At 44.5% G+C, this 20,343-nt stretch overlaps 4 protein-coding genes across 4 annotated transcripts; all 4 read right to left on the minus strand.

The window, feature by feature from the left end:
- Window positions 1-89: 89 nt before the first annotated feature.
- Window positions 90-1,980, minus strand: LOC147983998 (uncharacterized). Its single transcript, XM_087540945.1, has 2 exons — window positions 1,475-1,980; window positions 90-840 (listed from the first exon to the last, which is right to left on the minus strand). The coding sequence occupies exons 1-2, from the start codon at window positions 1,978-1,980 to the stop codon at window positions 90-92; spliced, it is 1,257 nt and encodes a 418-aa protein (XP_087397071.1).
- A 36-nt stretch (window positions 1,981-2,016) lies between these two features.
- Window positions 2,017-2,724, minus strand: LOC147983999 (uncharacterized). The gene has a single exon (XM_087540946.1). It carries the CDS (start codon window positions 2,722-2,724, stop codon window positions 2,017-2,019), a length of 708 nt encoding a protein of 235 aa, XP_087397072.1.
- Window positions 2,725-2,831: 107 nt separating this feature from the next.
- LOC147984000 (uncharacterized) lies at window positions 2,832-3,485 on the minus strand. The gene has a single exon (XM_087540947.1). The coding sequence runs from the start codon at window positions 3,483-3,485 to the stop codon at window positions 2,832-2,834; it is 654 nt and encodes a 217-aa protein (XP_087397073.1).
- Window positions 3,486-6,781: 3,296 nt separating this feature from the next.
- On the minus strand, window positions 6,782-8,810 carry LOC125541096 (GDSL esterase/lipase At1g28600). The gene is made up of 5 exons (XM_048704580.2): window positions 8,511-8,810; window positions 8,213-8,419; window positions 7,984-8,135; window positions 7,304-7,577; window positions 6,782-7,197 (listed from the first exon to the last, which is right to left on the minus strand). The coding sequence occupies exons 1-5, from the start codon at window positions 8,764-8,766 to the stop codon at window positions 6,968-6,970; spliced, it is 1,119 nt and encodes a 372-aa protein (XP_048560537.2). The 5' UTR covers window positions 8,767-8,810; the 3' UTR covers window positions 6,782-6,967.
- Between the last annotated feature and the right edge of the window lie 11,533 nt (window positions 8,811-20,343).

Genomic DNA, 20,343 nt, shown 5'->3' on the forward strand with positions numbered 1-20,343 from the left:
GACCCGAAAGGGCAGGAGCTCTGCCATTGCATTATAGAGGAGAGAAACAAATGTACATGGGAGTGATCAGCCCCAAGGATTACATGGGATTATTCCCGAAAGGCCTCCTCCAAGAGGCCGACATCATCTTTAACCATTTGCAACAAAACTGGAGGTTGTGTACTAGTGGCCTGGAAGACACGGCGATTTCGTTCCTTCCATAAGTTCCAGGCCATATACATCGCAAACCTAACCTGGGTTCTCTTGATTTTCTTGGGCCCAACTGAATTCAGCTTGCGCCACCACATATTGATGGAGGTTGCAGTAAGAGCAATATCAGCCATGCGCTGGTGAATACTTCTAGCAGAGAACCAGAGTTCCTTGGCATACGGACAACGGAGAAGGAGGTGTAGCGCAGTTTCCGGCGCTTGGTCGCAGAGGGGGCAGATAGGATTATGAGGCCACTCTCGGCGTGCAAGCCTGTCTGTTGTCCAATTTCTGTTTTGAAGCAGGAGCCAAATGTAGAATTTAACTTTCCCTTCGGTCTTTGCCTTCCAAACCACTTCTAGCTGCTGTTGTGGGATTCGGCCAATGAATTGAGCTTCATAAGCAGATTTAGCGGTGTAGTTTCCATTGTTGGAGCGCTTCCAGACTATTGAGTCATGGGAGGTTGAAAGTTGTATTGTCTGCATCAATTCCCAAAGCTTTATGGACTGTAAGATTTGGGTCTCTGTTGACATTCTTTGGATTCCGCGCATCCATCTTTCCCCAGCAAGAGCCTCAGCCACCTTCAAATTTTTTCTCCAGGCCAATGAGAAGAGCTCTGGTGCAATATCTTTAGGGGCATTACCCAGCAGCCATCTATCATGCCAAAAAAGTGCAGCTTGTCCATTACCAATGGTAATCTCTGTGCAAGCCGCAAAGAGTTTTCTATCTATTTGGTCACATGGTACTGGAGTTCCTTTCCATGGACGTTGCAGTGAGTCCCACTCATACCAAAGCCACCGAAGACGTAGCGATCTGCTAAAGAGGGCAATGTCTTTGATCCCTAGGCCTCCAAATTTTTTTTGGCGAACAACATTGTTTCCAGTTGACCATACATTTTCCTCCATGTGCCTCCTCTTCTCCAGCCCAGAGAAAATTTCTTCTACTCTTGTCCAGTTTTTTAACTGCCCACTTGTCCGCAGCAAAGCAAGTCAGGTAATAGGTTGCGATGGCCGTCAAAACAGAGTTTACCAAATCCAACCTCCCTGCTCTATTCATGAGTTTGCCCTTCCATGGTTTAATTCTTGCACTGGCTTTGTCCAGAATCGGCTGAATTTCAGCCCTTCTTGGCTTCCTAGTGTTTAGGGGCAAACCCAGGTATCGACAGGGTAGGTTTCCTTCAGCACCTCCAAACTCCATTAGAATCTCTGCGTGCTCAGGGTCTGTGCATCTTATTTTGTATGCAACACACTTGCCAAGATTGATCATTAAACCTGAGATCTCCCCAAACCTTATCAGGATCTTCTGCGCGGCTTCAACTTCTCTTCTAATGGGGTTTATGAACAGGGCAGCGTCGTCGGCATATAGGCTGGTCCTAATCCCCACTGATTTTTGCCTTATGGGTGATAAAATTCCAATATCTGTGGCTTTCGAGAACATACGCTGCAGCGGCTCCATAGCAAGTATGAACAACATGGGGGAGAGTGGATCGCCTTGCCTCAACCCCTGGTGATGGTAGAATGGATCTCCGGGGCTGCCGTTGAGCATGACACGAGAGGAGGAGGAGGACAGCATGATCGCCATCAGATCCATCCAGCGTTGGCTAAACCCAAATCCTCTCATGACATCAAACAAATATCCCCAATGCACCGAGTCGAACGCTTTGGCAATATCCAATTTTAGGAAGACTAGTGGAAGCCTTTTGGAGTGAGCTTCCTTTATTGCATTCTGCACATATAGGAAGTTGTCCTGGATACTACGGCCCTTGATGAAGGCACTCTGGCTGGCAGAAATCATTTTGGGAGCTCCGGGGCGAGACGATTTGCCAGAATTTTACAAGTGATCTTCCCAATGCTGTGCATCAGACTGATTGGCCTGAACTCGGACGCGAGTGCAGCGCCGTCCTTCTTCGGCAAGCACGATGTGTGCCGTGTTCAGAAGGTGCCAATTATCTCCTCGAAGGCTATGGAGCTGGTTTATGGCCATCAACAGATCATCTTTAGTTATGCTCCAACATTTTTTGAAGAAGCCACCAATAAAACCATCAGGACCTGGAGCTTTTTCGGCGTGCATCTCAAAAACTGCAGTTTTAAGCTCATCCATAGTGAAGCTGCCCTCAAGGTGCTGGAGGTTGAGTGTGGGCATTTCCAAAAAGTTCCAGTTTATTGCATGGCTGCGATGTTGTGCCTTCCCCATTAGCGACTTGAAGTGATCAAGCAGAATTTTGGCCTTCTCAGTGTGCTCGTGGACCATGCCGGAAGGCCCCTGAAGGGTAGGTATGTGATTCTTCCTCCTCCTCCTCCCATTTGCCCATAGATGAAAGAGCTTAGTATTGGCGTTTCCAACACGGATCCTTGTTAACCGTGAGCGCTGGCGCCACCGCATTCTTTCCACAGCAGCAAACCCCAGAAGCTTTAGCTTGAGCATCTTTCTAAGAGTGTTTTCTTCATCAGTTAACTGCCTCTCCTCTTGTGCCAGGTCTAAAAGGAAAATCAGCTCAGTGGCCACATTGTAGAGAGCCCTTGCTCTCTTGGTCTCCATTCTATCCCACTTCTTCAGAGCCCTTGCAGTTCTTGACAGTCTTGTATGAAGGACCCTAATTGCGTCAGATGAAACAACTGGCTTCGCCCAAGCCTTATTAACAGTATTCACAAAATTGTCTTTTTCAGCCAATAGGATTCAAATCGGAACCCTTTGAAGTGGCGCTGATGCATTGGCTTTAGTAGCAGGGGGCAATGATCAGAGATTGAAGAGGATGCAGGGGTGAGCTGGTAATTTGGGAATTTAAGGTCCCAATCTTTGGAGACCAAGATCCTGTCGATCTTAGTCAGGGTGACAATGTCACGCTCATTGGACCAAGTGAATTTTCTGCCCAGGAGAGGGTAATCAATTAGCTCCAGCTCATCAACAACACTCTTGAACCTTCCCATCATCTGCAGGTTTATGTTCCCATTATTTTCGTCCTCCGCTTTCTTGATCAGGTTAAAATCTCCAAGGACCATCCAGCATGGTAGAGCAAACTTCTTGAGTCCCTTGAGTTCATCAATGAAAAGGACCTTGGCTGCATCATCTTGGGGTCCGTACACAGCTGAGATGGTCCATCTGTCATTGTTGCTCCTGTCCATAATCTGCCCAGTAATGGAGTTAGGCCCATCAGCAAGGGGGTCATGAGTGATTGCAATGTCAGCCGAGCAGGCAATCAGGATTCCCCCTCTAGAGCCATTAGCTGGTTTGTAAATAAAGTTGTCACAGAAACGGACCCCCAGTGTTTCGACAATGAAAGCTGCTGAGATGGTCTGCATTTTTACTTCCTGAAGACAGATGATGTTGCATTGGTGCTCAGCGAGGAACATGAGGATAGCTCTTCGCTTAGCAGGGTTGTGGAGACCGCGCACATTCCAATTTAGTATGTTGTACTCCATAAAGAAAACTGAGGGCAACAGTCGACAATTGAGAGGAATTCCCCAGTACAGGGGCACAAACTAAAAAACACAGCCATGTCCAACTCTAGAACAGATTGGACCCAGTCCCGGCCAGCAGGTAAACTGGTAACAGCTACAAGCAGCAAGTAGAACAACTGAATAGAGCTGAAGAAGCAGACTAACATTGGAAACTAGTATAGAACAGCAGTACAACATCAAGGAACGACTGTCAGGCCGACTCAATCCCCGGCAGGCTAGGCACCCTCGGAGCGCCGCCCTGAGGCGGACCGGAGGCGGAAATCAGGGAGGAGACAGCCGTAATGAAGCCCGAGGGGAGGGGTTTCTTGCAGATGTTCTTGAGCTTGTCCATCACATCCTCTTCGGTGTCAGTGGCCGCAGCGATCCCCTCCTTCTTCTTCAGGACGTGCAACGCTTTATCCATGGAGGAAAGCTGCCTGGTTGGCTTAGCAGCTAGCCTTCCACTGGATCTTGTGCTCCCTGTTGCTGGGGGGCGGTCGGAGACATGTGGCTTGTGCAGCAGTGGAACGGGGGATGGGAGGAGCGGAGCCGGGATTGGGGCAGAGCAGTTGTTGAGGAAGGTCTCGATCTGGATGTTGCTACTGCTGTCTTGGTCACCAACCGAGCTGGAAGGCAGGCTAGAGAGAGGCCCAAGCGGGGTGGCGTCCTGGGCCTGGTGTCTTGGAGAGGGGCCCCTCAAGGGCGTGGCCAGATCTAGCATTGGGCCGGTTAACAGCCCCATCCTGGGGCCGTCGTCGCTCGGGCCGAGCAAGAGAGTAGGCGGGTCGCCCTCTCGCTCGGCCATACCGAGGGTGGCCCCAACGCTGAGAGCGTGCCCGTGGGGGGCCACATCCACAACGTCCTTGCCATGCAGCGGCGCATGCAAGGGAGGCGACAGGGGGTCCGCATCCTGCATGCACAGCTTGTCCTCAGACCGCATCTCGCCCATAATCTGCACGCCTTGCCCACCTTCAGCCTGCAGCTCGCCAGGAGACATGAGGAAGGAAGCTGGCCGCTGGTGCACTTCCGAAAGCACTAGGTCGAGTGCTAAGGTTTCCTCTGTCGGGTTGTCAGCAAGGACCTTGGTCAGCGGTGCTTTTATTGGTGGATTGGGGCCAACCAAAGCCAGCTGATCCTCAGCATCTTTATCACAGATTCGAATCTCCACCGGCTTCGCAGCAGTAGCGGGTTCAGAGCCACTACTTGTGCCTCCGTTAGCTTCAAAGACGGTAGCTTGACGGCGTCGGAAAATCTGTGGATCTCCGTTGCGGCCATGCATGGCAGAGCTGCTGCTTCCTCCATCGACGCCACCCCTCTTCCTATGGCCACCGTCTCATCCGATGTGTCTCCGGTGGTTTGGATCAGCGGCGGCGCCACCAGAGGGATCATCGAAGCCTCCACCACCACCAAAGCTGAGGCGTGAGTGGATGGGGCCTCGGCGAGGAGGGAAGGTGCCATCTTCATAGTACAGGTTCCAGCGGTAGTGCCACTTGATGCAGCGATCTTGCGTCGACGAAGACTCCGAGGGTAGCCCGCTGATGTTGCTGTTGTAGCTGCGAAGATTCTCGTCACTTGAGGCCGGCTGCACGGTGTAGTCGTAGACGCGGTCGAGGTGAATCAGCACCGGGTACGCGAGCATCTTGACAGGATCAGAGCTGGAGGTGGCTTGCCGGCCGGGGGAGCCGTCGAGGAATTGCCGGTGGAACTCCGGCGAAGATTGGTTGGCTGGTTCCTCGACCGTCAGGGTTCCTCTTGTGGCGATCTTGGTGGCATCCTGGACCCGCCTTGATTGCGTTAAGATTGTGTTGTGGATATCATCAACTAATCAACAAAAGCCATCGTATTCATGTCATACGGAAATATAAGGCAAATTATCAAAAGAAATATATGTAATTTGTATCAACCGAATAAATGAAAAATATATTTTTAAAAACTAAGTCACTTGATCTGGAAATATAAGGCACATATGGTTAAGCATGTAGTCAGGGTTTTAAAGTTTTGACTAGAAATGTATCAAAAAAATACAGGGATTTTCCTCCGATACTATTATATTTGCATTGCAATTATATACATAAATATAATATTGTATAGGTGTATTACAAGCAAAATTATTGCTAGTTAGAACCGACAACTGAATAATAATTTTACTTAATCAAATGGTATAAGTATGACAATTTGATAATCACCTTTTCTTTCTATTATTTTTTTGAGGGAACATTCTCTTTCTAGTCAATACAAAGGAGATTCCCTGGCGATCTACTAGTTTAAATTCAAATGGGCCTGAAGTCCTGAACCCAGATGATGACTGACTATATATCTACTCCTCAATCATGTGACTTGGTCTCATTTATTATTATAACTATGTTGTGATAGAAGGGCAAGTGAGATTCTCCGTCCATCTTGAAATTAAAGAAGGCCTGTTATTTTTTAAAGTCAGCCGGTGGATAGTTTGACCATGTTTGTAGGAAAAACCTTCAACAACTAAAATACTCTCTCCGTCCCAATACATAGTGTGTATTAGATTTTATTTTTCTTAAAATCAAACCTTGTAAACTTTGGTCAAGGTTAGATAAATATTTATTAACATCTAGAATACCAAATTACTACCGTTAGATTCATCATGAAATATACTTAAATTGTATATGTTTGGTATTTTATATATAGAAAATCTTGTCTTTAAACTTGGTCAAGGTTTGTAAAGTTTGGCTTTCATGAAAAGCAATGCGAACTATTAACTTGGTATCATATTTATTGATAGAAAATCTTGTCTTTAAATTACGGGACAAAGGGAGTACTAAATATATATTATATATGTTTCTCATTATATTAACCTGGTATCATATCTATTGATAGTTTTTCTATAAACTTGTTCAAACTTGGCACCATTTGACTTTAAACAAAATTTATAGGTTTTGTTTTCAAAAACGGAGAGAGAGAGAGAGAGAGAGAGAGAGAGAGAGAGAGAGAGAGAGAGAGAGGGAGAGATTTTCTTAATATATAAAGTTTATGTTGTTTTAAGTGAAAATAATATACTTATATTTGTCACTACTTTTTTCAACATTATTCTATTCTATATAATTTTATATGAGCATATTCGCATGGAAAATAATGTTGTTGAAATTTTGTATCAGTGAGTGCGGGAAAAATAGAAAACGACATGTAGAAAAATATGTATTAAGTTTAACCACACAAACACACAGATTTCCCTGCTAGTTTAGTTAAATGGATGATTGCTTCAAGCCAGATACATACATAGACAGAAATTTACCCATGCCCGCGGATCTGAATTTTTAACTCTAGTACACATGCCGTTTTAGGCGAATAAGAGACACACTATGGGTGTACTAGCGTGCAATGTGCAATATCGGTGGATCCGCGTATGGGCCATGGAGCCATCCATCAGCAATGGCTCTGTAGGCGGATTCCGTGAGGTGGAAACCATCCCACTGAAGCGCCTGAGATGTATCTGCACACGCCTTCACATCCGGCAGGCCGCATCCTGCGTTGAAGTCGTAGTTATAAGGAGGGCCTCCTGCACCACAACAGGTGAGGAGGGTTGTGCTGCTATTCAGTCCTGCAATATGCCATGAGGAGATTAAAAGGTTACATATTTGTTCTTATGGTGCTACTTTAGTTTTGAACTGTAGAAGACTAAAATTTATCATAAATGACTAGCTCACCAAAATCTCCCGGCATATCTAAAAATGCAAGGAAGGGTTTGTAGTATTCGGCGGCAATGATCTTAGTATGTGGGTACTTGTACCGGAGCATCTTGATCTGTTGACGAAGGAGAGAGTTGTGGTAGCGGCCCAACCTGTTAACACTCTTCAGGCATCCGTGCCGATCATACTCCACCTTGTTTGGGCTAGCGAGCTTTGTGAGCGCTGCTGGTAGGCAGCCAATCGGGAAGATGTCTGCCACAACGATGTACTTGGCGCCATGTTGAACTAGTCTCTACAGAGGATTGTCAAAGTCTCGGTTTATATATATTGACGAATGCAGTGCTTGGATCCAAATGATTCAGAATACACATCGTAGCAAATATTCCCTCCGTTTCAAAATAGTACTTGAAGTTTTAGATCCGTGCTAAATTAAACATCTTTAAGTCCGACCAAGTCCATACAAAAATACACCAATATCTACAACATCATGTTAGTTTTTCATTAGATTCATCACTAGATATACTTTAATATTGTAAGAAGAAGTCAATAGTCCATCGATCTTAGCCACATAATCAAGAACAAAATTTCAAAATGATTTGGATATGTTAACGGTCGGCGTGATGCAATCATGCAACCAGTATATATATGTCTATAAGATAAAGTTGGAGAATACAAAAAGTCAAAAGGGAACATAGTACCTCTAGGCCTCTGGAAATGCTGTCGACAATTTGAGGAACATAAGGTCTGGCTTGTTCAACTGTTCTGTTGGACAGAAGGAAGCTTATGTAGTCATTTCCTCCAAACTCTCCCATGACAAACAGGGAGCTCCCAAAGCAGTCAGTACCTTGTCCTGCACACGGCATCCATGTATGCATGAGGAGGTAAATTACTTAGGCGTAATCACTTTCCTTTGTGAAGATCACCTACCATTGCAGAGCGAAGGCTTGAGTTTCTGGAACCACACGAGCTGGTCGTGGAGGGAGCTGTTAATAGGAGGATTCACTGTCAAGTTCAGTCCCTGCAGGTACGTCAAGTTCAGAGCCGGCGCTCCTACCACGGCGAAGTTCACTCCGGCGGAGAAGTTGCTTCCCCTGGCGAGGTACGGCGGCATAGAAGGCAGACCCAAAGCCTCGGCTGAACAATGAAGTTTATTGGTCAGAATCAGCAAAAGATTGACTTGTAGACAGGAGTAGTTGACAAAGTCTGGCAGTGCATTTGTAGTTACCGATGAAGTCCAGCACCAGGCGGCCGTCGGTGGCACGCCCGGTGGGGTGGCCGAAGAAGGTCTCGCCGTAGGGGAGGTTCTTGAGTAGTAGACCCGGAAGGACGGGATCAGCCCACATGATCAAGTTACCCGTGTCGGCGTAGGAGTCCCCAAAGCTGATTATGGAGGTGAAGCGGCTCCAGCCGCCGCCGGAGTAAGCACCGCGGAGGCACGCCACAATGAAGAGCAAGAGGAGCGCTCCATGAGGTGTTCTCATACTTGGTTGCTTGCTGCTTGTCAGTTGGGGCTTCCATGCTTGGTCTCCAGACGCTATATAAAGCAGGCATACCGAGCTAAGCAACGCAAAGGGAAGGTTATTAATTAAAAAGGCATATATTATGATGATTTTCCAGTCAACCAAATGTTTGTTTAGTGGGCGTTTCTTTGACGAATTTAAATGTACATCTTCTTACTAACTAACTCATCAACTTGGCACTCTTATTTACTTAAGAAAATTAGCCTTGCAGACTGTGATACATGACTATTGACTAAGCAGGAAAATTCTCTCTTTGACTAACACAAATGTCACCCCTTTTGGAAAAAAAGTAGCTTTTCGCATTATTACGTAACTAGTGACATCTTATCAAAAAATTAGAAGTATACTAAAGTGAGGTGTCATGGAAATTTACACAAGTGGACTATTTCAAAAGTCAACTTGCTCAGCAAGAGAAAAAAAAGGCTACCTTTTTTTTGGAATAAAGACACCCAAAGGGCATGTTAAATTTGAGTAATATCAAGGGAAATAAGAGCCAGTACATGGGTAGACAACTCAACGCAGAACGGCCAAATAAGAAATAAAATTATATTGAGAATCATACTAGGCTTTTTGTTTGTCCGATTGTATGCGGCTCGTCAGAGATAAAAAAAATTACACTGAACTAATAGTAAAGGAAAGTGACACTTGCAAACATCCATGACATGCCAGGCTTTGGCTGACTTTGATGAGAAGTGGAACTGTCATTGGCGTCTGCCTGTATGTCTTATAATAGATGCGGGATACAATAAAACGTGCTAATTTGCTATAGGTGGGCCCACACCAACTTGATAGTGATTAACATGACTGATTCAACAACCTCTTTTGTTTTTTGTTTGGTCTTTGAACTTGAGTTGTTTCAAACATCTACTTATTGTTTATATCTAGTGGGGCTGGTTATGTTACTACCACTCACTATATCCGCCAGCTCTCTCTCTCTCTCTCTCTCTCTCTCTCTCTCTCTGAGAACAAATTTAACAATCTAACTAATTTCATTGTAGTTTTAGTCTTTCTTGGAAACTGGTACTTAGCTTGTTTGCATTATTACGAAACTAATGACACCTTACTGAATTTCAAAATATAAAGTGGATTATCATTGAAAATTACAACTAGGAGTGGACTAGTTCATAAGTCTTAACTTGCTCAGCAAAAAATAGAACCAGGGTTCGCTTCTATGAGAAGGGGAAACTGTTGTTATTGTGTACATCTCAAATGTAAAATACGATAAAATGTGTTAACTTGCCACAATTTAAAGTTCATGTGACAGTTATATTCCAACCCCGCACCAACTATTTTTTTTAGTTGCCACACCAACTTGATAGTTATATTATTAACACGACTGATGCATGCATCCTATTTTGTTTAGTCCTTGAAAGTGAGTTGTTTTTCCCAATTGCTTATTGTAAATGTCAAGTTGCCTTGTTGGTAACGATTGTTTCTTATTTATGCCATGTTTGATTGGATATTTTGGCGGCCACTATGTGTATTGTTTTAATTTGTAAACCATTAGTTTTTTCTTAGTGTGGGTTCGAACGTAAAGGTAGAATTTCTTTATGCTCCACTGGTTGGTCTATGTGTGTGTTCATTTGTATGTGATTCCTCTTTTGTTGTTATCTACTATCAACAAAGAAAAATAAGCTAATGTCGCACTCTTGTCGGAATGTCCCATGAAATTCCACCCGCTAAGTTTATAGATCGAGGATGCTCTCGATCTTCTATCCCCTGGTGTACGGGATAAGAAAACTAGGGCGAATATGGAAGACTATAGGAATGAGTCCAGGTTCGAATCGGTCATGGAGAGTTCATTTTACTAATCCTAGAGTGAGAGTCCGAACAAGATTGTGTCCGACATATAGACTCGAAGGTTGGGTCCATATATAAAAGGCAAGGTCTTGAGTTTTAATCGTTTCGCGAGCAAGAAAAGTTTCACCATCTGTTTGACACGCTCTACATCACCGTCGAGAACCACATATCGATTAAGGAACTTTCTTGTCCAGGGTTTATGTCTGTAGAAATCAAACACTCTGGTAATCTATTATCAAGATAAAAAAGACACTGATAAAGGAAGTAAGTAGGGTAGTTACACACCTTGGGAAATGAACCTAGGCAATTTTGTGTCTCGGCACAATCCTTGTGTCGCTTCCACCCGCACGTCCTGGAGTACAAATAAGCCACATATATTATTCATGAATTTCATGCATCGACGATTGGTGCCCAATGTTGTGCGATATGTTGATCTCGTATCAACAATCTCATGGAATGGTTCTATGATAATACTCAAGAAGGATACATTGATTTCTAACAAAGCAAACTTGGTAGTCAAGCATTCAAAGGTGAAAAACATCGTAGTAACCAGTGAACCTATGAACAATGGTCAAATTTCCCAAGTACTCCCTCCATCCCATAATGTAAGACGTTTTTTGACACTACGCTAGTGTCAAAAATGTCCTATATTATGGGACGGATGGAGTAACAAATAATTTCGTTGCAATTCTTTTAGTTATTATTTATTCTAAAATACAAAGAAAAAAACTTTATCTATCGTTATATACTCGCATCTTGTGGCAACTAAGAAGAGTAGTGTGATTGACACCCAAACTAGAATTGTTGGGGACACACGACAATTTATTGATTTGTTTTTGTGGTGCCGAGTAGGACATTCCTTGCCATACCTCTCACACATAGATAACCTTCACTTAAGGAAAAATTGTCACTTGCTATAAACTTTTGCGATTGGGTGCTCAACATCCTCCTCTCCGATACAGATAAAAGTAAATAGGCTTTCTTTTATCAGTAGACTTTCCCATGAAGGTAAACATGACGAATTGCTTCAAGCATTATTTATGTGTTGGGATGACAATTTTTGTGCAATTAATATCTATAGGGAGATTAATGGCAAGTGAACTTTTAATAAGGCGGCGGAGGATACCCGATCTTACATGCACAAATTTCATCAAGATGAGGGACCTTAGCCAATGTAGGTTGTAATAATTTTAGCTATTCGAGAGAATTTTCTGTGATCATAGCGATGTTATTTGTGATGGTGTGGAGCATAGGATGCATAGAATTTTGACTTTTGAGGACAGAAAGGATGTCAATATCATTGGTATATTGGGTCTGAGGCACTGCGGTGACAAAACTACCTTTTACCTTTATATCACCTTGACGCAGGAGCCACGAAGACCCATTCAATTTACGGGACATCTAAGGGGAGGCTCCAGTTATCATCGTATGCCAAAAAACTATTTATCGAGATGGCAGTGGTTGTGAGTGATATATTTCTAATACATTAGAGCATATATTGATATGGCTCCATTCTCATGTATAAATATGTATAATGTAGAATAAATCTCATTTACTATCACATTTTATTATAGGGGATACTATTCACCCCAGAAACACTTGCCTTATTAATGTCCTCCTAAAAGCAATATTGTGCACTTTGTTTAGCTATTTACTATTTTATTGTTATTTACATGTTGGTTACATCATCGGTCGCGTCATTACTCCACCATGTTGTTTGGGTTCAAGATACATTTCCACGCACAATCGACAAACCTCTACAAGAAGCAAACGACCAATTCATTAGCTCCTCCTTGATTTGATACTCTTACTCATATACTAAATACAACTAATCATGTGCACTTGTAGGACATCAGGCAGCCTACATGTATGCCGCTATGCGGTTATGCAAGATGCTCCATCACATGTGCATTATCCACGTGGTCCCCTCCATCTTCACTTGGTTGTTGGAGCCGAATGGGTGGAAAAGAAGGGCACTAGCAACACTAGGGTGGAAGGGATCAAGAGTTTCTCCCTTGATGGTTCAAAGCTTTATTACTATTGAACAGAGTCAGGGATAAACAAAATTATGGTTTCGACATAAGCCACACACGGCATCCGTAATCTAAAGTGTAACATCTTTTGCAAGATTTTGTGCCTCAAAATTGTGGCCTCTACTCTCGTGATGAATCTGAGCTCCTGAAACTCTTTTTTGCTTCATATTTATATCATCAATGATCACGCTTGTCTATGATCAGGGATCAGGAGTAGCTGGGAGGGATAGATGAGGAGTGAAAGATTGGGAGAAAAGAGAGGCCCTACCAGGAGGAGAGGGAGGGTGGGGGTGTTAGTTAGATTTCCTGAAAAGCTAGGTTTTTTTATACAAAGGGAGATAGAGGCAAGGGTTCCTCACAGAGTTTGGTGGGCCAAACTATCGATGAACCTTACTACCTGAATGCCACTACTCACTAGTGATATAGAAAGTACTGATGGGACACATTTTCGGCCTGTGAGTGGTACTCAAGCATGAGTGGAACAATATCACCACTCGATGGTCCCAAATTCTAGTGTGTCATTGGTTCCTTTTTTTAGTTAAACTAGCAAAGTTGCCCTTCTCAACCTTAGTGTGTTGTAAGTGTTAACTAATTTTTAAATCGCATGTAAGTAGTTTTTAGTCCTATTTACCCCATTCATTGCACAATACACACCATTTAAAACGTAGATACATTTATAATAGTGTATTTCTAGTATATAAATATTGAAGGAAATATGCCCTAAAGGTAATAATAAAGTTGTTATTTATATTTCCTTATATCATGATAAATGTTTATTATTCATGCTAGAATTGTATTAACCAGAAACTTAGTACATGTGTGAATACATAGACACACAAAGTGTCACTAGTATGCCTCTACTTGACTAGCTCGTTAATCAGAGATGGTTAAGTTTCCTAGCCATGGACATGTGTTGTCATTTGATGAACGAGATCACATAATTAGAGAATGATGTGATGGACTAGACCCATCCTTTAGCATAGCACTATGATCGTTTAGTTTATTGCTATTGCTTTCTTCATGACTTATACATGTTCCTGTGACTATGAGATTATGCAACTCCCGAATACCGGAGGAACACCTTGTGTGCTATCAAACGTCACAACGTAACTGGGTGATTATAAAGATGCTCTACAGGTGTCTCCGCTGATGTTTGTTGAGTTGGAATAGATCGAGATTAGGATTTGTCACTCCGTGTATCGGAGAGGTATCTCTGGGCCCTCTCGGTAATGCACATCACTATAAGCCTTGCAAGCAATATGACTAATGAATTAGTTGAGGGATGATGCATTACGAAATGAGTAAAGAGACTTGCCGGTAACGAGATTGAACTAGGTATGATGATACCGATGAACGAATGTCAGGCAAGTAACATACCGATGACAAAGGAAACAACGTATGCTGTTATGCGGCTTGACTGATAAAGATCTTCATAGAATATGTAGAAACCAATATGAGCATCCAGGTTCTGCTATTGGTTATTGACCGGAGATGAGTCTCGGTCATGTCTACATAGTTCTTGAACCCGTAGGGTCCGCACGCTTAACGCTCGATGACGATCGGTATTATGAGTTTATGTGTTTTGATGTACCGAAGGTAGTTCGGAGTCCTGGATATGATCACCTACATGACAAGGAGTCTCGAAATGGTCGAGACACAAATATTGATATATTAGATGGCTATATTCGGACACCGGAAGTGTTCCGGGTGGTTTCGGATAAAACCGGAGTGCCGGAGGGTTATTAGAACCCCTCGGGGAACTAATGGGCCTAGATGGGCCATAGTGGAGAGAGAGAGGGGCGGCCAGGGCAGGCCGCGCGCCCCCTCCCCCTTGCATTGAGTCCGAATTGGACTAGGGGGGCGCCCCCCTTTTCCTTCCCCTCTCCCATTCCTTCCTTCCCCCTCCTAGTAGGACTAGGAAAGGATGAATCCTACTCCTACTACGAGGACGATTCCTCCCCTCCTTGGGTGCCCCAAGGGCCGGCCGGCCTCCCCCTTGCTCCTTTATATACGGGGGCAGGGGCACCCTAGAACACACAAGTTGATCTCTTAGCCGTGTGTGGTGCCCCCCTCCACAGATTTCCACCTCGGTCATATCGTTGTAGTGCTTAGGCGAAGCCCTACGTCGGTAACTTCATCATCACCATCATCACGCCATCGTGCTAATGAAGCTCTTCCCCGACACTGAGCTGGATCTAGAGTTCATGGGACGTCACCGAGCTGAACGTGTGTGGATCGCGGAGGGGCCGTACCTTCGGTGCTAGGATCGGTCGAATCATGAAGACGTACGACTACATCAACCGTGTTGTCATAACGCTTCCGCTTACGGTCTACGAGGGTACTTTTTTTTAGAACTGATGATAGTGAGATTCTCTCACTACCTTTTATATTAATAAGATAAAGTTAGGGGGGGTTAGAGTGTCCAGCACTATACAAATTACATGAGGGGTGAGGGGTTGTGGTGGGTGAGATAAGTAATCTAACAAAACAGAAGAAGAAATCAAAGCAAGTTGACTATAGAAAGAATGTAGGGGCCCTGCTCCTGCTTTGGTCGATGAACCAGCATGGCAAAGTCCTGCTTGAATCTGTTCCTCCAAGAATCAAAGGAAGATTGAATCCCTATGAAGTGTTTATCATTCCTCTCCTTCCAGATCCCCCAGGCAGCAACTGCAAAAACTTCTAAAAACATCGGCCTTGCCCATCTGTCCTTGCCCTCGTGCATCATTCTGACCCAGTCAGTGTCATTTGGCCATTGTATCCCCAATGCATCCCAACATCTCTGACTGAAAGGGCAAGTGAAGAAGAGGTGAACAATGTCTTCCTCAGGCGGGTTCTGGCAGAGTAGGCAGGTATAGTCATCATTTTGGACTCTGAAATGCCTTCTCCGAAGCATATTTCTGGTGTTCAACCTGTCAGCCAACAGCAGCCACAAGAATACCTTCCATTGCATTATACATTTGGTTTTCCATATCCAGCCAAAAATCTCATCAACTTGTATCTGGCTAAAACAGTGTGCATAGTATTTTGAGGATCGAAATTCACCACCTCCCCAAACACAAGACCACACATCCTTGTCATCAATCATTGAGGTCTCCAGGGTTTCTGACTGTAGTCCAGCAACCTCATTCCTAGCCTCCAAAGATAGAGGCAGGTGGAACACATCTCCCAATCTCTCAGAGGACAGGAGTGGCCTCACAGATATGTCTGGTTCCTTAGCAAAGGAAAAAGCTCTCGGATATCCGTCTTGAAAAATCTCAGTATTCCAATTATCTTTCCAAAACAGGATCGTGTCCCTGGCCAAAACCTCCGATTTGGTGACCCCTCTGTATATATCAGATAGTTGCATGAGATCTCTCCACCAAAAGGATCCACATGGGTCAGAAGCATGCGGTACTTTGCCCACATAGTAGGTATCCCAAACCAACTGTATCCAAGGAACATCATATTTGTTGTAGAACTTATGAAGCTGTTCCAACAATAGCCCTTGGTTTTGCGTTTTAAGATCAATGATCCCCAGCCCTCCCTTGTTTTTGGGTTTGCACACCATATCCCAAGCTGCCAGCGAGCTGCCCTTAACCCCATCGTCTGACTTTCTCACCCAAAGACATGATCTGCGCAGTTTATCAAGGTGCTCAATTATCTTTGGGTTTATCTTGATGGAGCACATGGCATAGATAGCCAAGGAGGTGACCACAGAATTGAGCAACGTTAACTTGGAGCCATAGTCCAAAAGCAAGGCTGTAGCAGGTACCTTCCTCTGAACCGAGGTGACCAGCGGCATCAGGTCAGTCACACTCGGGCGCGTGGTGCCCATGGGCAGGCCCAAGTACGTAAACGGCATGTTGCCAATAGAGCAGCCAAAAATGGCTGCAATTTCCTCCGCTAGCACCGGATCAGAATTGATGGGAACCAAAGTCGACTTGTCAAAGTTGATCTTTAGGCCCACCGACTTCGCGTAGTCGACCAGTATAGATTTTAATACTTGCGCTTGCGAGATACAAGCAGGGAACACAGCGATCGTGTGGTCTGCATACTGAATTACCGGATAGTTACTGTCAGAAGTGGGCAGGGCTAACTGCAGCAAACCAGACTAACTGGCATCATTGATCGCTGACTGTAATAGGTCCACTACGAGAACAAAGATCAACGGCGACAATGCATCTCCCTGCCGGACCCCACAAAGTCAATCAAACTGTTTCCCTGGGGTTCCATTAAGCAACACCGAGGAGCTTCCGGAGGAAAAGATACATTTGATCCACCCCAACCACTTCTCATTGATGGGTTGTGTCCATGACTTGTTGTAAAACTAGATGCATAGAAGAAGATGGTAAAACCTCAGGAACTTTTATGTATTTTCTATTGGAAATATGAGCAAATTACTACGAGATTTAATCTGAATAAACAGAAGATAAATCATGACAGCAATAGCAGAGATTAAACTAATCATGCGTACTAGCATAGTAGATGAACAAATCACATCTAGGGCACACACTAGAAAGATGAATTCTACCACGATCTCGAACAGGAAGGATAGAATCACATACGGTGCAGCGGGAGCAGCACCGCCGGCGTTGTCATTGTCACCTATGTCGTCGAGGATGAGGTTGCCGAGGTCGGGGAAGAAGTCGTCGTTCGCGAAGTCGTCGCTGCCAGCAGTCGCGCGAGTGCGCTCCCTAAAAACCTGATCGCCCCTCTCCCGTACAGGATCACGAGAGGCGAGGTTCCGGAGGCCTGCTGTCCCTTCTCCCGGTGCATGCCGAAAGGAAGGATGGAGAAGACTTGCTTGGCGGCGCAATGATCTCGAACGGTGGTGCGAAACCATACGAAGCGGCGGCGGCTAGGGTAGACCTCTGCCAGACTATATAGTGCGGGCCGGGTAAGTCGTGGGAGTAAACCCCACGTCCGAGTCGTCATGATCCAAAAAAATCGGAAACGGTTCAATAATTAACGTGCCTGTTAATTATTAATTAATGACTCATTAATTTTCCCGAGCAGCAAAAATATAGACAACGTGCATAGCTCTGTCCTCGGCTCGGCTCAATCCCGCAACCCGCGGCGCGTCATGACGAGGCGAGTGAGGAGGAGGAGCACGCGTGTAGGTTTCCTCTTCTCATGCTCATACAAGTGGTAGAAGAGCTCACCTTATAAAGAGGTGCAACTCTCCCTCAACTACCGTGGTGGGACTAAACTTTAGTCTCACTCACTCCACTCACATGTGTGCATGAATGGGCCAAGAGAATTTCAGAATTTTAATTGGGCTTTGGGCCAAAGGCCTACTAGCAAAATTCCAACATTTTTCAGGTTTTTCAGGGTTCTTTGCAATGTTGGCTTAGTTAATAAATCTGAGTTTTTTTCTACTTTTTGTACATGGATTCTATTTTTGTTTGAGGGTTTTGTGTACTACTTATGTAACCGGAATAATTTGAGCGACATATCATCATGAAAATCACTGAAATTTCGGTATGCCCCTACTTGAGATTTGAGTTTTTTTAGGCAAAGTTGAGATGTGAATGAGTGCATGTATGCAAGGGCCCAGTGGTTGTGACTCGTGATTTGGTTGAAGGCCATGTTTTACAGATTGCATGGACAGCTAACCAGATTGAGGCCCGACCCTTTCCTTGCGTGCCGGGCATGCCGATGCTCATGGATGGATGCCTAAACTAGGTTATGTGCGTCACCATTGCTTTCTCTATATTCATGGATAAATTCCTCCGTGACAAGGCTCGACACTTTGCTCTTCACTTCGCGGATGATCTGGCCACAACGTCCAAGTGCTTCTTCCATCAAGTTGTTGACAACTGTGAAGCGGTCACATGTGATAATAGCAGGTCTTCGGCCAAGGCCAAAACCTTGTGGCAAGCCAGAGCTTTTAGCACCTCTGAATCTTTCATCACTTCTACTGACGGTGTCCTGGACTAGGGGGTACTCAACACGTCATCTCCCGATCTGATAGATTGGGCCGAGGACCCCCGTGGCCGTATACTCATGGGCCAGTTCGGACAGCTGCCGCATACAAGGAAGATTCCACAAGACTTGGTGATCAAGACAAGGACTTCTCCCCACCGGCGTATTCGGCTAGGACTCTTGTTAACCTAGGCCTCTGGTGCATTATATAAACCAGGGCCAGGCTAGTCGATAGAGGATATACAACACACACATGTCATGACCGGTTTTCCGGGTTTTAAATTCCAGAAAATGGCCGTTGTACTCACCAGCCCCAGGATAACTGTTAGCTGATGAGGCACCAACTTGATACAGAAATTCCAAGCAAAAATACAACATATGTAGTACAAGACCATTCTGGCCTGTGAGTACAACAAAAGGTTTCTGGTGGTTGATGGCGGAAGCGGTTTGTGGATCGTTAGCATATAGGGGACTCCATTTCCCACAGGAACAGCTGACCAGGTTAACTCCTATCTTCGCGAGGCTGCTATCACCATTACGTGGGTTCCGGGGCTGTCACCGCAACGCTCCTCTCCAAGCAGAAGTCTGGCCAAGACAATAGCCAGGGACAAGCCAGTGAGTACTTTGAATGTACTCGCAAACATTATGAACACAGGTATAACATAACAATGATGTGCTGAAAATATTTTATGCTCATGACGTCAGTCACAAAAGATAAATAAAACTCTGATGCGTGCATGCATGTTATTTATGAATATGCAGTAACATAGTAGTATTAAAATTTATGAAATAAATAACAAGCAATGCCACAGTCGGGCGTCTTAGCGACACCACATAAAGGGCTTTAAAAGAAATGCCACAGTCGGGCGTCTTAGCGACACCACATAAAGGGCTTTAAAAGAAATGCCACAGTCGGGCATCTTAGCGACACCACATAAAGGGCTTTAAAAGAAATGCCACAGTCGGGCGTCTTAGCAACACCACATAAAGGGCTTTAAAAGAAATGCCACAGTCGGGCGTCTTAGCGACACCACATAAAGGGCTTTAAAAGAAATGCCACAGTCGGGCGTCTTAGCGACACCACATAAAGGGCTTATAAAATAAATAAATAATAAGAAATGCCACAGTCGGGCGTCTCAGCGACACCACATAAAGGGCTTTAAAAGAAATGCCACAGTCGGGCGTCTTAGCAACACCACATAAAGGGCTTATAAAATAAATAAATAAATAACAAGAAATGCCACAGTCGGGCGTCTCAGCGACACCACATAAAGGGCTTTAAAAGAAATGCCACAGTCGGGCGTCTTAGCGACACCACATAAAGGGCTTATAAAATAAATAAATAACAAGAAATGCCACAGTCGGGCGTCTCAGCAACACCACATAAAGGGCTTATAAAACAAATAATCACAATGAACATCCAGGAGGTAGAACCGTCCCAGGGATACTTGATGATATAATGGGTTAGTCCATAATAATAATAATCATAATCTTCACAAGTCACAGTCCAAGTTCTGGTTTAACAATCTCTCCTCCGAAGACCGACACTAAGACCAACCCTTGACCCATCCTAGACTGTAATCCTTACCATGGACACGGCTATTCGAATAGGTTTAATCTCTGCAGAGGGTGTACTCTTTACCCACGAGTAACGGATTCCTTTAGTCCATCGGGACTAATTCCGTCTACGGCCTTTTAGTTGAAAACACGCCTAACTTGCACACACCAGCTTAACTCATCGGTGTCTGGAATCACCCACGACACTTGTTAAGCAAAACTCTAAGTGGGGAGGTTACAACCT

The sequence above is a fragment of the Triticum urartu genome, chromosome 2A (genome assembly GCF_056163025.1).
Source record: "Triticum urartu cultivar PI428250 chromosome 2A, HENAU_Tu73, whole genome shotgun sequence".
In the NCBI taxonomy this organism is placed as follows: domain Eukaryota; kingdom Viridiplantae; phylum Streptophyta; class Magnoliopsida; order Poales; family Poaceae; genus Triticum; species Triticum urartu.

Excerpts from the sequence above, each read along its gene's own strand:
- LOC147983998 (XM_087540945.1), bottom strand. The coding sequence starts at position 1,980 with ATGATTTCTGCCAGCCAGAGTGCCTTCATCAAGGGCCGTAGTATCCAG. Across the intron at positions 841-1,474 it reads GCGCAGAAGATCCTGATAAG|ATGGCTGCTGGGTAATGCCC; the intron begins GTTTGGGGAGAT and ends TTGGCATGATAG.
- LOC147983999 (XM_087540946.1), bottom strand. The coding sequence starts at position 2,724 with ATGGAGACCAAGAGAGCAAGGGCTCTCTACAATGTGGCCACTGAGCTG.
- LOC147984000 (XM_087540947.1), bottom strand. The coding sequence starts at position 3,485 with ATGCAGACCATCTCAGCAGCTTTCATTGTCGAAACACTGGGGGTCCGT.
- LOC125541096 (XM_048704580.2), bottom strand. The coding sequence starts at position 8,766 with ATGAGAACACCTCATGGAGCGCTCCTCTTGCTCTTCATTGTGGCGTGC. Across the intron at positions 8,420-8,510 it reads CCTGGTGCTGGACTTCATCG|CCGAGGCTTTGGGTCTGCCT; the intron begins GTAACTACAAAT and ends TTCATTGTTCAG. Across the intron at positions 8,136-8,212 it reads CAAGCCTTCGCTCTGCAATG|GACAAGGTACTGACTGCTTT; the intron begins GTAGGTGATCTT and ends TGCCGTGTGCAG.